The sequence below is a fragment of the Hyperolius riggenbachi genome, chromosome 7 (genome assembly GCF_040937935.1).
Source record: "Hyperolius riggenbachi isolate aHypRig1 chromosome 7, aHypRig1.pri, whole genome shotgun sequence".
NCBI lineage: Eukaryota > Metazoa > Chordata > Amphibia > Anura > Hyperoliidae > Hyperolius > Hyperolius riggenbachi.
This window is the reverse complement of record NC_090652.1, coordinates 47231531-47249360: the sequence shown is the minus strand read 5'-3', so window position 1 is coordinate 47249360 and position 17830 is coordinate 47231531. Positions and strand designations below refer to the sequence as shown.

The 17830-nt window shown below is 43.7% G+C and overlaps 1 protein-coding gene across 1 annotated transcript in view; it reads right to left on the bottom strand.

Moving 5' to 3' along the window:
* Positions 1–6416: 6416 nt before the first annotated feature.
* LOC137524294 (serine protease 27-like) overlaps positions 6417–17830 on the bottom strand; it is a 53370-nt gene continuing 41956 nt past the window's right edge. The window contains exons 4-6 of the mRNA XM_068244001.1: positions 12125–12396; positions 7804–7973; positions 6417–6762 (exon numbers count right to left, since the gene is read on the bottom strand). Coding sequence (XP_068100102.1) covers positions 6439–6762; positions 7804–7973; positions 12125–12396 — 766 coding nt within the window. The 3' untranslated portion in view covers positions 6417–6438. The remainder of the gene's footprint in view (positions 6763–7803; positions 7974–12124; positions 12397–17830) is intronic.

Sequence of the window (17830 nt, the reverse complement as noted above, 5' to 3'; positions counted from 1 at the left end):
CTGTTGCTATATGGATCGCCCCTAAGCACCCCCCCTGCACTCTGAAATACCCCATAACTCACAGCCGCGCTGTGCGGCTGTGTTTACCTCTCCTCCGTCAGACTCGGCTGCTCCCCCGCCTCCTGCATTGCTCTGGCCCCGCCCGTGTCCCGTCCCTTCCCTCCAATCAGCGGCGAGAGAAGGGACGTGGGCAGGGACCGGAGCGATGCAGGAGGCGGGGAGCGGCGAGACTGACAGAGGAGAGGTAAACACAGCGCACTCTGACAAGCTGCGTGTCAGCAGCGCGACTGTTTTATGGGGGGATTACAGAGTGCAGGGGGGGGGTTAGCGGCGATCTATATAGCAACAGAGGCTGGGCTCTACAGACAGACCCAGCCTCTGTATTGGGATTTTATTCTCAGAACCCCGCCTCGGATTCTCTTTAAGCCACAAGCAAGCAAAGAGATAATTTTGTCAGTATTTACCTACTTTTTGGTAATTTTTTAATTGCAAAGTGCTGACAAGTTATTTAAATTGAAGACGAAAAATTATCTCCTAGGAGAAATCTTAGGAGAAAGCGCAAATTGCATCAGGCCCCATTTTTTATCTATCATGTTTTGATGAGGTTTTATCCACCATTGGGTGCATTTCCCCCCTTTTTATTCACATCCCCTAACCAGGAGGGCTAGGGCTCCAGTTTGGTTAATCAAGCTAGTAACCCAAATTCTAAAAAAAAAAAAAAAAAAAAAAAAAGCCACAACCCAGAGAGAACCTGGGCCTATATGCAATTCACTTTTCTCCTGGAGTTTTCTCCAAGGTGCCATTTTTAAACGTGTCAATAAAATGCAAAAGAACATACTCCAAAAATTTTTGACAGTACTTTTTCGCCTACATTTTCAATTGCAGACAGAGAGCCAAAGGGTTACTTAATATAGAAGATTTAAAAACTATCTCCTAGGAAAAAAGTCAGGAGAATAAGTTAATTGTATAGGGGCCACATCAAATTCCTTTTTTTCTCCTGAGTTTTCTCCTAGGTGTTATTTTTAAACTTGTAAATAAAATGTCTTTTAAGCCATTAGAAAGCAATAAAATAAAATAATTTTGATAGTACCTTTTCACCTACTTTTTGGTACTTTTTTTTTAGTTGAAAAGTGCTGTTTAAAAGCTATTTTAAATCGAAGATGAAAAATGAATTGCATATGGGCCCAGGTGCTTACGAGGGAAGGCAGGGTTTTCTCTCCACATGCTAGTTTTGTTGGTTGCCTATAAAGCAACCTAACTTGAGTATCCCTTCTTGTCTTCATATTTGCCAACAGATTGACAATACAACACCATTTGGGTTTTCTTTGTCTCTGTGTGCTTTGCTAAGCTCATCCTCATCCGAGTCATCACTTGAGAGATCGGAGATAGACTAAAAACCAGCACTAACCTCGATCATTGCAGCTGAATGGCATGGGATAGAGTTCTCTTTTATTCCACATTGCTCCAGGACAAATTAAAATGTTAAACAAATTTTGAATCATCAGTGATGTTTGGAGGGGAGCATAGTTTTGAAAAACCTCAACCAAGAAGAGATGGCCAGTGAGATACAAATAATTCCAAGTTGGTGCAAAAATTTGCATAAAAAATCTGGAGCTTGAAAATGGACCTGTTTACTCCCACCTCAGCTTAGGTCCAGTTTCAAACTGCATACAAACTTGCATAATTCTGCATTAACTCAGAATTATTTGTAACTTCGACAATTCCTTTCGGTAAAAAACAGACTAACGATGAAGACCTGAATAATGGTAATTGGTAGGACAATTTTTTCAACTGCATTGAAATTGCATACATGTTTATTTTAGTAATCAGCAGAAATATTGCATATGCATAGTTTTGCATGGCAATTTGCAATTTTGATGCAGAATCTTAATTTTTGGCAAACTCAAAATTAATTTCTTTGTAATTCAAAATGTAGCATTGTAAGTTAATGTTAACTTGTAATTTTGTGTTACTTGTAAATTCAATTGAATAAATACACAAAAATTAATCATAATCAATTGTAATTATGCAAAAATTTGAAGTAATTACGCAAAGTTTTGCAGAATTACAAATAAGCTATTACAAAAATAGTATTAAAAAATTACACAAATACTCATAGTTAAGTAAAATTTTGCATAATATTTTTGCAAATATAATTTTACTATTAAATCCTAATTACAAAATTACAACCTTTACCATTACAATTATCACTAGTTAAGGTGATCATGTATAATCCTTTGCAGTTGAATTTGATTGTCCCTATTTTATGCTGCATGCAGTTTGCATTAGACTTGCATGCACATTAGGAAAAAGCATGTCATTGGTGATAAATTCTACAGAATAGTTCAGAATTCAGCACCATCTCGCACATCTCCTAACCTGCTAACCCAAGCCACTCAGTCTTTATCAAATACCAGAAGGAAGGAGAATATGCAGGTTTTTTTTACCCAATGTTATGTTGTTGTAGCCTTGCTGGTCAACGTTTAACTCTGCCGTTCAAAGACCCCTTTTCTGCTGAAGCTTTTCCAATTACTGTAGTAAATGAGAGCCTGGATGCTGTACATCTGTGCCGACTGTCCAACAGATGGTCCAGTGAATTGTGCTGTACAGGAGATGATAGACTCTGATACTTGTAGAATACACAAAACACCTCCTCATGTTACACATGCTACGGCAGCCCAGCTGATCTACAAGGTCTACACAATGTCATGCACCAGTCTTGCAGAAGATAGTTTTAGCAAATACAAGGTTGATGTAGTGTAGGACCACAAGACTTCCAGAACTCAGGGCCAGTAGACATCTCAGGTGTCCGGTATGTAGAGTATAGAATTATGGAAATACTAGTTCGTAGTGTGGGGCACCAAGATAATGATATGATTGATTTAATACTGGAATCATCACTAAAAACTTTGGCTGAAGAGTTTACTAGGGCTATACATTTTTTTTCTCTTTAGAATATGGTTTCCCCTACTGTAAGTACCCCTTAAAGAGAACCTGTAGCAAAAAAAAAAGTTCCCCTGGGGGTACCCACCTCAGGAGGGGGAAGCCTCAGGGTCCCAATGATGCTTCCCCTCCCCTGTAGCTGCAGGCAATCCAGCGCTGGCTCCCCCAGAGTGTACGTCAATCCTCCCTCAACAACCCTGACAAGCGCAGATTTACCTTTCCTGGCTCCAGCAGGGGGAGCTGTTGCGGCTCTCCGCACGGAGATAGGCGGAAATAGCTGCTCTCTGTCGGGTCCGCTCTACTACGCAGGCGACTAACGCAGTAAAGCGGGCCGACAGCAATCGGCTATTTCCGCCTATCTCCGAGCGGAGAGCTGATACTGCGCCTGCTCTGGAGCCGGGAAGGTAAATATTTACATCCCTGCTGTTCGGGGAGCTTTATCTCCGCCACCGTAGGACCAAGAAGGACGGGGAAGCCTCCGGATCCTATTGAGGCTTCCCCCGTCCTTCACCCGAGGCAAGTTACCCCAGAGGAGGTTTTTTTTTTTTTTGTTACAGGTTTTCTTTAAAGTAGAAGAAAAGTAGGAGATGGAGAGATAAACAAAATGTAAGAATAACGAGAGGAAAGCTAAAAAAGTCAGACAAGGAGAGAGAATGGATTAGGAGGAAAGAGAGCAATGATAAATTAAGGAGGGGATGGGGAAAGAAAGCAAGCAAGCGATGAACACTAATTTCGCATAATCGTTATTTCTGAAAAAAAAAAAAAAGTAACTTCATAACAGTCATCAGGAATCATTATTTCCCTGTCATTTCATGCCAATTTTAGTGGTTAATAGCAAAGCCCCCATACATGCTCATTACCAATATTGCAATATGTGACATGAGAAACTTATGTTTGTACAGTACAAAACAGAATAACCAGGCTGTTTTACTTGTTTTATTTTGCTGTCTGAAAGAGTTAATGTCTAGGCATGGCAGTGACAGCTTCTGTCTTGTCGGTAACTTGTCGGGAATATAGTAAACATCACTTTTACAATTTACAGCCATAAAGGTTTTCCTGGCAGTATACAATTTCTGAGGGCTGGGAGAGATCGCATACATGAACCATTGACCTTTTTCTAACTCTGGAACACTTAATAGGCTTGCTACGGATTGCAGACTGAAAAAAAAACAAAAAAAAAAAACACACTGGGTTTCTAAAAAAATTAGGAGTAGTAGGATAAATATTATTGTTCGTTTATCTCATTTTATTTTCACCTCAAGTTCACTTTAAGGGGGTAGTGTTAAAGAGTAACTGTTAGCCCCAAAACTGAAAATTAAATCTCTCTTGCAATCTTTTATTTAGTATTTAAATGAGCCAAAAAGGCATTGTAGAAGTTAAAAATCAATATAATTTTTTTACTATGTATCCTTTTACCCCAGCTCCGGACGCAAAGCCGCATATCAGATACTGCTGAGCATGCATAGCATGCCTAGTTCTGCCCGACCCCCCTCTCCCCCCCCAGGACCAGGTGCCGATATATGCTCACTCCAAACAGCTGACCGCTCTGACACGGAGAGAGAGCGGGAGCGCTTCCAGCGCCGCCACCGCAGAGCAGCCGCCGCCGAGTCACATGTGAGAGATGCATGTCTCACATGTGACTCGGCGGCGGCTGCTCTGCGGTGGCTGCGCTGGAAGCGCTCCCGCTCTCTCTCCGTGTCAGAGCGGTCAGCTGTTTGGAGTGAGCATATATCGGCACCTGGTCCTGGGGGGGGAGAGGGGGGTCGGGCAGAACTAGGCATGCTATGCATGCTCAGCAGTATCTGATATGCGGCTTTGCGTCCGGAGCTGGGGTAAAAGGATACATAGTAAAAAAATTATATTGATTTTTAACTTCTACAATGCCTTTTTGGCTCATTTAAATACTAAATAAAAGATTGCAAGAGAGATTTAATTTTCAGTTTTGGGGCTAACAGTTACTCTTTAAGTAAAAAAAACTACTTCAAAAAAACCTTGTAGTGTAGGTTTTGAGAAAATTGATTTTAAAAATCAAAAGAAAAATATTAAATTTTCCCTTAATTTTTTCTTTCATTAGATTTTTTAAAATCCAATATTCTATATAACTACATGGTCTTTTTAAAGTTTTTGACTTTTTCCTCAAAATACTAGCACTTTTGGTGATATGTAGGAAATGAGAAATTACAAATGGAATACACAAAATCAATTTACAAATTGTAACTACGCATGACCGTAATTGCAAAGTTTAAACCTTCTTGCCGGTACGATTATTTCCGGATTTTAGGGTCTTTTCTGCAAGTTTCAGGACCCAAAAAAAAAATAAAAATAAATAAATAAAATCATGCCGCCAGAAAGCCTGCAGCAGCCCCCGCACTCACTCACCTCCCTGGGCCCCAGCGCTGCAATTTTCCCTCCATCCTCCGGGTGGCGCTGTAACTCTGTAGGGAGATCAGCAATGGCGATCTTACCAGAGTGATTCAGAGCCTCTGTGGAGAGGAAGCAGAATGACTACTGATGTCTGGATCCCCCGAGAGGTGAGTAAACACAAACTGTGCTCCATTGCTCTGCATAGAGCTCCCGGCAGCTAGCCCAAGTGTAGCTCAGGGTTACCGCCAAGGAGGTTAGGTTACATTTTGCGTAATCAAAATTAGCAGATTATTATCATCACTAAGAAGAAGGAAAGAAGAGTATACAGGGTTAAGTAAAACAGGGAATAGAGGAAAGAGAAATAAATGGAGGTAAGGAAGGAGAGGAAAGAGAAAAAGAGTAAAGGGGAAAAGAAATAAGTGGCAAGAAAACAAGTTGTAATGGGAAGGGAGAGAAAAGAGAGAGGAAGAGGAGGAATGGGGGGGGGGGGAGCAAAAGATGGATGAGAGAGTAGAAAAGAAAGGGTATGAAAAGGGGGAGTCAAAACGGAGAGAAGGTATTCGGTAAAGGGAAAAAGCAAGGCAATCGTGAAAAAGAATGGAAATGGAGAGACATGAAATAGAGGGATATAAGGAATAGGAAATACAGGACAAGAGAGAGTGAAGATGAGAGAGAGGTAAATGAAGGGAGTGGAATGAGATGGAATAGGAGTAAGGCACTCTGATGGACCCTTATGCTAGGTACACGTTACATTTTTTCATTCAATAGATGCATTCGATTGATCATTTCTATCATGTCCGATATTACTCTCGATCGTTTTACTGCTCAATTTCTCATAGAAGTGAATGGAAATTGATAAGAAAAGATAAGAGAACTGAGCGGGAAATTGAGTGGAAAAACAAATCGAAAATCGATCGAACGGAAGAATTGACCAAAAGAAACGTGTGTACCCAGCACTAGTATTCCAGTTTAATGCTGCTGCCCAGAGGGGTACCGTAGTGATTTTAGAAATCCAGTAACTCTACTGTCAACTGGACATCTTTAATATTCATGATATATACAAGGTGAATCTCACCAAAGCCCCCCCACAAAGGTCACCGAGGCACATGTGATGGGTTATTCCTTTAATTATTATAATAAAATGGGACACAAACAAATAACAGAGCTGAACATAAAAATAGTCCATGTGAAGAGATAGATGTGCGGGGCAGGTGTCAGCTGGCCAGCCCCACTCCTGCCTAGATAGGCCTGTGCATTGAAGGTACCACTGAAGACGACATACTGCATGTTCTGAGCCGATTCAGGAGCTGTAGAATTAATCCAGGTCTGATAGGAAGTCACCCGGCTGTACACTCCGGGCCGGTTCTCTTTTCCGCAGCCCTCTCCCCAGCTCACCACCCCGGCCAGGAACCACTGTCCACCCTGAGAACAAACCAGAGGTCCTCCAGAGTCTCCCTGCAAAGGAGAAACCACAGAAATATTCATCACCATCTGATAACAATACCATTTTGTAGATGGCAAGCTGCCTGTACCCTAACACTGGAAAGAGAGTGAGCCCATTTTCCTGCTACATTAGTGGCTATAAGGACACATCGTTAGTTGTCTGAAATGCGTCAGCCATTTTATCTGTCCTATTTTTCTAATAAAAGTGGACATGTATTGGAGCCATTTGAGAGTTGCTGATTTGTTCTTACAATCTATGCTTCCTACCTCCGGAAGAGGAGTTTCCCTGCACGTACGGAGGTAGGATTAGTGCCACCTTCCTGAACCGTGTAAACACCACAATCAAATTTACTCTTTATAAACGGCCACGTCAAAATTCACCTTTGAAACTGTCAAAAGTCAAATTTTTTGGCAACAAAAATTGACTGTGGTCCTCAACTTGGAAGATTAGTACTAAAAATACATAATTATAGAGTAAGATAGAATCAGAATCATTTATTTCACCAAGCACAACATGGGGGGAGGAGTGTATCCGGAATTGGTTTTGGCTCACAAAGGTTCTGGAAGGAGATAATGTTTGAAAACCAAGAGCCGAGGCTGCAATACTACAGTGCCACCAGTCACACTTTGCAATCATCTGGTATCCCTAAAGAGGTCCTTTTTTTGGGGGGGGGGGGGGGGGGGGACACAGCAGAGATGACCCCGTTCTACATGAAGGAAACCAGCGGGGATGGCCGACAGTGCTGTGGATCCAGAGTGCTGACATCTGGGGCAGTGCTGGCAAAGGTGTTCCAGTTCAAAAGGTGCAGTAGTGTTAATTTATGTGGTGGGTCAAAACTCCTGGGCAGCATTTGGCACGGCAAGGCTGGTCAAGATAATCTGGCTGTCACAGAAGTGTCCGGTCAGGTCAGCCCTTACACGGGATTCTTCATACACTTATGTGAAGTTTGGTGGGAGGAAAGGGAGACTAGAAAGTTAAAAAAATATTTTGGCAGGGCGCGGCTTTTGTAACTGGAGATTGTAACAAAAGTGATAGAGTCTCCTGCAACTCACCTGACAAGAGTCTGTTCCACCAGCTTTGTAGCCGGCACATAGCATGTCGCTGAGGATTCTGGGTACCGCACTGCTGTAATCAGACTGGATGTGGTAGAGGGAATCACAAGTCGAGGAGTTGATCAGAGGCACTTGAGCTTCTTGCAAAGTCTGGGGACTTTGGAGACTCACTGGAAATATATAGGTGGAAATTTTTTTTTCGGATTAGCTAGTACTCCCCGATGCTATTTCAGCTCAACTTTGCATCACAAACCAGTTCACACTTTTCTGTGATCCTGCATTTTAAATATTAGAGATCATTGAGACTTATCAAATGTAAATTCTGCATGCAATGTCCTGCATTTGCAATTTTGGGGGGGAATTTTTTTTAATGAATTTTTGTGCATCGGAGAGCGAGGTGACAGAGCATCCTAAGACCAGGCTGCATCTGAATGACTACCAACAGAGGTGTGCACAGCCCCTTAAAGGGAACCTAAACTGAGGAGGATATGGATTTTTCCTTTTAAAATAATACCAGTTGCCTGACTCTCCTGCTGATCCTGTGTCTCTAATACTTTTAGCCACAGCCCCTCAACAAGCATGCAGATCAGGTGCTCTGACTGAAGTCAGACTGGATTAGCTGCATGCTTGTTTCAGGTCTGTGATTCAGCCACTAGTGCAGCCAAAGAGATGAACAGGACTACCAGGCAACTGGTATTATTTATAAGGAAACATCCATATCCCTCTCAATTTAGGTTCCCTTTAAAGGCAAATACATACCTTGTATTCAATGATGCACCTGTTTTGAAAAGAAGCGGCCTGGTCTTAGGATGCACTGCCATTTTTCCCCTGCTGTCTATAAAAAAAAAAAAAAAAAAAAAATGTGCAATCCATTTTCTGGCTAGCCACTCCCAGGCTATACATATGCCATTTTTATTAGTTAGAGGCTATGGTCCCTTCTAAAAGAATTGCCTCATCGTGGTGGAAGGGTTCACTATGGAATACTTTGCATGCAAACTGTTTTGGAAGCCAACATCCTCCATTAATGTTAATTTGGTGCATCTGCTGTGAATGCAAGATGTGTACCCTGCCTATACCGCGTATTTTTCGGACTATAAGACGCAGTTTTTCTTCCCCAAAAGTGTGTGTGCGTGTGGGGGGGGGGGGGGGAAAGACAGTGCGTCTTATAGTCCAAAGGTGCCCCCCTCTGTCCTCTTTAGCTGGCGTTTGTCTTTGTCTCCTGTCTGGCCAGTGTGTTGTGCCCGACTGTCTCACTGGCCCTCATGTCCCCTCTGTCACATCTGCCCCATGCCTGGTGTCTCCCTGTGCCTAACTGCCCCCGGTATCATTCTAGATTCATCTGTCATCATGTCCACCTGTACCTCACCAGCCCCTCTGTCCCATCAGTCCTCCTAGTAAGTTAATTGCCGCTTACTGCTACTAAAATGATGCCCCGGGTGTAGACACCCGGGACCTCCGTGCACTCATTCAACGCCTCGCTCGATGGGGCCTCCAGACGCTGTGCAGCCAATCAAGGGGAGCACTGCAAGTGAACCGCTGCTCGTGATTGGCCCATTGACAGAGCCACGGTCCCACCTTCGAGATCAGTGGCTCCAGGCAGAATGCCAGACGGCCGTGAATGACTAGCAGCGCTCCCACTGATTGGCTGCACAGCGTCTGGAGGCTTCAGCGGGCGATCGAACCGCTGAATGGCTGCACGGAGGTCTCGGGTCTCTACATCCCGGACGTCGTAACTTACTAGGAGGACTGATGGGACAAAGGGGGCTGGCGAAGTATAGGGACTGCACGATGCCTGGAGGATCCAGCGAGCGAGGCATTTAATGGCTGCACAGAGGTCTCTACACCTGGGATATTGTTTTAGTAGCGGTAAGAAAATTAATTTATTAAGAGGACAGAGGGGGCCAGTGAGGTACAGGGGGACGTAGGGCACAGCTTCAAATAGAGATCACTGATCACAGGTCTGATCACTGATCACACTGAACACACACCAGATCATAGGGGGCAGATGGGGCAGATGGGACAGAGGGGGTCGGTGAGGCACAGGGGGACATAGGACACGGGAGCAGATGGGGATAGACTGATCTCAGAGGTACACGAGGTCACAGGGGACACATTAGGGCGCAGGGGACCAGTGAGACATGGGACACTGACTAGAGGGGAGACAGGGGCATATGGGACACAGTAGGACACTGGGGTCACAGGGGGCCAGATGGGACAGAGGGGCTGGTGAGACATGAGGGACACCGGTGAGACCCAATAATTGGGGGGGGGGGGGGGGAACATCTACAAGACGCACCTGGATCATAGACGCACCAGGTCTAGTATATATATATATTTTTTATCTGGTTCTTGCCCTCTAAACATAGGTGTGTCTTATAGTCCGGAGCGTCTTGTAGTCCGAAAAATACGGTAATTAGGCTCTGCACACCCATGCTGGTAGTCATTCAGATGCAGCCTGTTTTGGGAAGTGCTGCCACCTCTCCCAGACTGTTTGGATGATTTTTCAGATTACAATCTTTCAATGCATTCTAATGATGCAAATTTACATGAAAGCACACAACAATTTTCTGTGCATTAAACATGAATTGCACACGAGCAAAAAATAAAAAATGGAGATGCCATTGAAATACATAAGAAGTGCGAACAACACACATTTGCAAAATGCATGCAATTAGAAGTGCAAGTGGCTCCTAATTGTACTTAAAGGGACCCCGAGCTCAGCCTAAAAACAATTTGGACTTACCTGGGACTTCCTCCAGTCTCCCGTAGCCCGTGAGGATGTATTTTGCTAGTATTCGGCTCCACCCACATCATGGCCACGCGCCCCCCCCCCCCGCCCCCCAGTGTGTTTAGCGCACCGCTCCCTTAAGGGAGGGAGGCCCTCAAGTTATGGGCTGCTTCGGGCCACCAAAACCTTAGCTGCACCCCTGCTCCTTCCTATCCTGAATGGAATCTTGTACTCTGTACTTATATGATGCATTTTACTGGATTTTTGGTTGATTATCTGTGTGGCCCAGTGCACACCAAAACCGCTAGCAGATCGTCAAAACGCTAGCGGTTTTTAAAGCTGGTTTCAGAGCGCTTCTAGGCATGTTTAGAGACGTTTTCTAAACATGCCTAGCGTTTTTGTGAGCGTTTTTGCGTAGCAGATTACAAATACTGTTACAGTAAAAGCGGTTACTGAACAGCTTCTGTAACAAAAACGCCTGGAAAACCGCTCTGATGTAGCGTTTTCAGAGCGGTTTGCGTTTTTCCTATATTTACATAGAGGCAGAAACGCTTCTGCAAACCGCAAACATGCAGCAGGAGGCACATTTGCAGTTTGCTAAAAACCTCAAACCGCTGGTGTGCACCAACCCATTGAAATACATTAGCCATGCGGTTGGCGGATCGCTCCTAAAACCGCTCGGTGTGCACTGGGCCTGTCTCTGCATTAAAATAAAAACTACCATAAAAATTACAAAAAAAAATTGTTCAATTCTTTATAAGTGGGCAAACTTAAAAATTCAGCAGGGGATAAATAATTTCCCACGCTGTACATACACACAAAAACTTTCTAATGGCATGATTTCTTTTTTCACTCAGAATTTTAATACTTCATGAATTTTTATTTTGTTTCCTTTTAAAATGCATTAAAGCGGAATATAACCCAGCATTTCTTCTTTGCTCTAAAAAATTATTTACAGCATATTATATGCAACCAGCATTTTTTTTTTTTTTTACTAGACCAGCATTCGAAGGGTTACACACAAGGCTGGAATGTTCAGTGCAGAGAAATATGGACATAGCCAAAGTTATCTTGTGTTTACTTAATTGTATCAAGTGAGGAATGTGACACATTCTCTGACTGTGGAGAAGCTGCTGGAGAGGAGACAGACAGACTCAAAGCATTTCTGAATTCAATACATAATGAATAAATTCAGTTATTAATAAAATGCAAAGTCAGCTCACAAAGCAAAAAACTGTACTTTTGGGAACGTATAATTTCTAAATGACTAATACTTATGCACAAAATGCAAATATGATAACCATATGGCATAATGAAAAAAAAAAAGTAGGAAAACGTGTTTTTATTGAATATTACGTCAGGGTTTTATACCGCTTTAAGACACATTTGATAAAAGAAAAAAAATATAATTCTAAATTCACCTATATTTTTCTGCATGTGGAAAAACTTTGTGAATGGTCATGCAGTTTTTCAGTAGCTTGCCAAAGAGTTTTACGTCATGTGGTATTTTAATTTGGCATTTTAAGGAACCATGTGGTATCAGTGACTGATGGATTTGCACATCTCCATCTGTAACATCATTACAGCACTTGCCTCCAAACTTGATGTTGCCCCAGCCAGTGATCCAGCAGTACATGCCCATGGGGAAGGTCACCTCGGCTGTGGGGAGACACACCGGAAGGATGTATTCTGTGTAGTTGATTGGAGTGGCCAGCTGAATGAGACTGAGGTCACCCTTTGAGCCCACAGCAGTGTAGTCTGGATGCTTAAAGATACTTTTCACCGCCACTGAAATCTCATGAGAATTTGGACTGGAAATCTGATAGCAGCCGAGGCGAACCGTCAGGGAGGATGTTGTAACGTCACTTCCATCATAAGAAAGGAGGCACAAAAACAAAACAAAAAATTATAAAGTAAGAATACAGTAATACCACTACTTTTAACAGTAATACCAATACCAACAACAACACTGCTACAAACACTGATAATAATACTAAATATTTTATAAAAATGGCAAAGCTGAGAAAAAAAAATACAAAAAAAAAAATATATTACAAACAAGACTTCTCTAGGATTGTTATATATGAACAGATAGACAGAACAATGAGCGAGTACATACTGTATATACTATTTAAAAAATAACCATTTTTAAAAATTGTGCAGACTGACAAGGGTAGGAACACCCACCTACAGTATATTTTAAAGGATACCCGAAGTGACAGGTGACATGATGAGATAGATATGGGTATGTACAGTGCCAAGCACACAAATAACTATGCTGTGTTTCTTTTTCTCTCTCTCTGCCTGAAAGAATTAAGTATCAGGTATGTAAGTGGCTGACTCAGTCCTGACTCAGACAGGAAGTTACTACAGTGTGACCCTCACTCACTAAAAAATTCAAACTATAAAACACTTTATTAGCAGAAAATGGCTCCTGAGAGCAGGAAATAAATAAAAAGGGGAATTTCTTATCAGTGAGAGTCACACTGTAGTCACTTCCTGTCTGAGTCAGGACTGAGTCAGCCACTTACATACCTGATATTTAACTCTTTCAGACAGAGAAAGAAAAAAAAAGAACACAGCATAGTTATTTGTGTGCTAGGCACTGTACAGGATCTTCTCAAAAAATTAGCATATTGCGATAAAGCTCATTATTTTCTGTAATGTACTGATAAACATTAGACTTTCATATATTTTAGATTCATTACACACAAGTGAAGTAGTTCAAGCCTTTTATGGTTTTAATATTGATGATTTTGGCATACAGCTCATGAAAACCCAAATTTCCTATCTCAAAAAATTAGCATATTTCATCCGACCAATAAAAGAAAAGTGTTTTGAAAACAAAAAAAGTCAAACTTCAAATAATTATGTTCAGTTATGCACTCAATACTTGGTCGGGAATCCTTTTGCAGAAATGGCTGCTTCAATGCGGCGTGGCATGGAGGCAATCAGCCTGTGGCACTGCTCAGGTGTTATGGAGGCCCAGGGTGCTTCGATAGCGGCCTTAAGCTCATCCAGAGTGTTGGGTCTTGCGTGTCTCAACTATCTCTTCACAATATCCCATAGATTCTCTATGGGGTTCAGGTCAGGAGGGTTGGCAGGCCAATTGAGCACCGTAATACCATGGTCAGTAAACCATTTACCAGTGGTTTTGGCACTGTGAGCAGGTGCCAGGTCGTGCTGAAAAATGAATTCTTCATCTCCATAAAGCTTTTCAGCAGATGGAAGCATGAACCCACTTTTGAACCAGAAACAGCGGCAGAAGCGCCTGGCCTGGGCTACAGAGAAGCAGCACTGGACTGTTGCTCAGTGGTCCAAAGTACTTTTTTCGGATGAAAGCAACTTTCACATGTTATTCGGAAATCAAGGTGCCAGAGTCTGGAGGAAGACTGGGGAGAGGGAAATGCCAAAATGCCTGAAGTCCACTGTCAAGTACCCACAGTCAGTGATGGTCTGGGGTGCCATGTCAGCTGCTGGTGTTGGTCCACTGTGTTTTATCAAGGCCTGGGTCAATGCAGCTAGCTATCAGGAGATTTTGGAGCACTTCATGCTTCCATTTTCTGAAAAGCTTTATGGAGATGAAGATTTCATTTTTCAGCACGACCTGGCACCTGCTCACAGTGTCAAAACCACTGGTAAATGGTTTACTGACTATGGTATTACTGTGCTCAATTGGCCTGCCAACTCTCCTGACCTGAACCCCATAGAGAATCTGTGGGATATTTTGAAGAGAAAGTTGAGAGACGCAAGACTCAACACTCTGGATGAGCTTAAGGCCGCTATCGAAGCATCCTGGGCCTCCATACCACCTGAGCAGTGCCACAGGCTGATTGCCTCCATGCCACGCCGCATTGAAGCAGCCATTTCTGCAAAAGGATTCCCGACCAAGTATTGAGTGCATAACTGAACATCATTATTTGAAGGTTGATTTTTAAAAAAAAAAAAAAAAAAAACTTTCTTTTATTGGTCGGATGAAATATGCAAATTTTTTGAGATAGGAATTTTGGGTTTTCATGAGCTGTAGGCCAAAATCATCAATATTAAAACCATAAAAGGCTTGAACTACTTCACTTGTGTGTAATGAATCTAAAATATATGAAAGTCTAATGTTTATCAGTACATTACAGAAAATAATGAACTTTGTCACAATATGCTACTTTTTTGAGAAGATCCTGTACATACACATGTCTATCCCATCATGTCACTTCGGGTATCCTTTAAGTAAGGGCTTGTTCACACTATGAGTGTTTACGTATTTTTTGAAGAGCTGACGATTTTAGAAATCGCCCTAAAAGCACTCGTGCAATGATCCCTATGAGAGTGTTCACATATGAGCAGTTCGATTGCGTTCCGCTTCCAAAAGCGCTGCCTGTACCATTTTCTGAGTGTTTTGGCTCAATCAAAAAGTGCTTTGTATAGCGATTTTCCAAGCGCTTTTAAGAATAAATACATTGTATTTATTCTTTTCCGGGTGAAAGTGTTCACTTCTTGACTGACGTCACCAACCCTCTGCAAAAGCACTTAGAAAAGCGCTTACACAAAATTGCTCAACGCTCAGAAAACACCAGGAATTGTTTGAGAAAAAAATTTGAGCACAAAAGCACTCAGCGCTTGCAATTTATAATGTGAACATATCCTAATAGGGGAGAGCTACAGGCATTACAGGACAATGATCAAAACAACTTTTTTTTAACCTGACTTCAGAGAAGCTCACAAATCTCACAACATGCAGTAGAGTCCAAAGAGGAGGTAGATAAGCTGATCAGAGGAGGTAACAGGCAGTGCAGTTTCTAGGCTAAAACGCACCCAGGGCGAGGGTGTAAATATTGCACACCCCCCCAGAGCCAGGTATAGGTGCCCGGAGTATAGGTTAGATAGGTAGGTGCCCCCAGCATAGGTTAGATAGGTAGGTTCCTCCAATATAGGTAGCCAGTATAGTTGCCACCTGTATAGGCTAGCTAGGTAGGTAGGTGCCTCCAATACAGTTTAGATAAGTAAGTGCCCCCAGTATAGGTTAGATTGGTAGCTGCCCCCCAGTACAGGTTAGATAGGTAGCTGCCCCCCAGTACAGGTTAGATAGGTAGCTGCCCCCCAGTATAGGTTAGATTAGGTAGGTGCCCCCAGCATAGGTTCGAAAGGTAGCTGCCCCCCCAGTATAGTTTAGATAGGTAGCTTCCCCAGTATAGGTTAAGTAGGTAGGTGCCCCCTCATAATGGAGGGGGGGGGGAGCCAGAGCAGCGGGGAGGGTATCCCGACCTCTCCCTCCCTCTCCCTGAGCCGCCCTCCAGGCCCCCCCCCCCCCTCGGACTGCAGCAGAGTTAGCGCGCAGGGAAGCGCTGCTATACACAGTTACACCCCTCCCTGGTTCCGATCGCCGCTCCCGCCCTGCTGGTCTCCTCTCTGCATAGCCGCTGATACGCGCTGCTTCCTGTTTAACAGGAAGCAGCGTGTGCATCAGCGGCTATGCAGAGGAGGAGACTGGCGGCTAGTAAGCGGCGATCGGAACCAGGGAGGTGAGTAACTGTGTATTGCAGCGCTTCCCTACGCGCTAACTCTGCTGCAGTCCGAGGGGGGAGCATGGAGGGTGGTCCGGGGAGAGGGAGGGAGAGGTCGAGCTGCCCTCCCCGCGGCTTCGGCTCCCCCCTCCATCACAGCGCCCCCTCTCCGTCTGCGCTCAGGGCAGCGGCATGGGCCGCATGGCCCTAGAAACAGCCATGGTAACAGGTGTTGCTGTAATGTAACTAGCAGTCAAGGAGATATGTATATGTTACGGCCAAAACCAGAAATCGTCCAATTCTAGAATTGGCCGGCCGTTTCTAGAACTGGCCGATTTGACGTCGGCCAAAGTCCAAAATGCTGGGAATTTCTGACATTGGCCGGCCAGTTCTATAAACGGCCAAAGTCAGTCGGTCAAAGTCCAAAACGCACAAATCCCAGAACATCCCGGGTCCTGTCCAGCACCATGAATGGCACTCGGAACTTACTCTTTGCTCTGAAAGATGCAGCATAATAATCTTTTTAAAGAAAAGCATTTCATAGTAAGAGCTTCTACAAATCCTGCAATAAATCTGCAGTGTGTCTACATCCTGCTTTCTTGGGAGCAGACTAACATCCTGTGCTTTTAAATTAGCTGCTCTGCTGTGGCAGTCAGGGGACACAGGGGAGAGATCAAATTACAGTGGAGATTAGTCACAGATGAGGGGGGATGCATGGCTGGGGGAGGCTTTGCTGAAGGGGGTGGGCCTTTGTTGGGCGATTTGCATGGCTGGGGTGGGGGGGAATTTGCAGCGGGGGAGAGGTGAGTGGAACTTCACGACTTGCCCGGCCACAATTAGCCAAAACGCGTTCTGGCCGGCCAAATTCCGCAGGGAAGCTTTATTCGGAACATTGGCCGCATCAGCCGGCCACTTCTAGATTTGACCGGCCAGAAACCGAAATGGCCAGACTTCGGGTTCTGGCCGTAACATATACACCACTCCTGACTGGTTACTTGTGAGGTTACACTTCTCTGCAGCATGCAACTTCCAAGGCTCTAGCTGCTCTGTGCTGCAGGGGGAGACACACTAATAAAGACACACTGATAATAACATTGTGAGCAGTTAGAGAAGTGAAGGCAAAAGCATTGCTGGAAAAACGTAACCCCTTACCACCAGCTGAATGAGATTCTGTCAGTAAAGCCTCGTACACACGCCTGATTTAAATCGGCTGAGATGTCCAATTAAGATCACCTAAGCCGACGATCAGACGTGTATATGGCACCCGACGACCACTGATGCTCAACCCACAAGTTATTCGCCGGACAGATCTACCCAACCCCAGCGACATCGATTACCCCTGTGATTCCATTGCTCATGCCGCTCCCTGGCCTGCTGCGTGGCGCCATGCATGCGCCGCTCGTCTTTCCTCCATCGCCCCCCTATAAAGCAGCCCGGCCAAGCAATGTTGACCAAGGGCATGTCTACAAGCCCTAATGGGTTTGCTAGACTTTACACTGAGGTGTTTGGAGCACCCCCTTGTGCAGGAAAATGGTCCAATCCTGCAGGAGCCAGATTCTGTATCTGGAAATGTGGATTTTACAGCAGAGACGTAGAGCTTTGTGAAGAAATTAAATTGCTTCTAGTACTTGTAGTGCCCTAACATACAGCATAAAAAAAAACAAAAAAAAACAAACGTTTTTAAACTCGATAGTAATCCTTTAAGTAGCATTTTTTACTGATACATGTTTATCTGTATTTTGAACAAACTTTTTAATAAAGTAATGAAGGCTGTGATAGCTTCTATGCAATGAGGCATTTT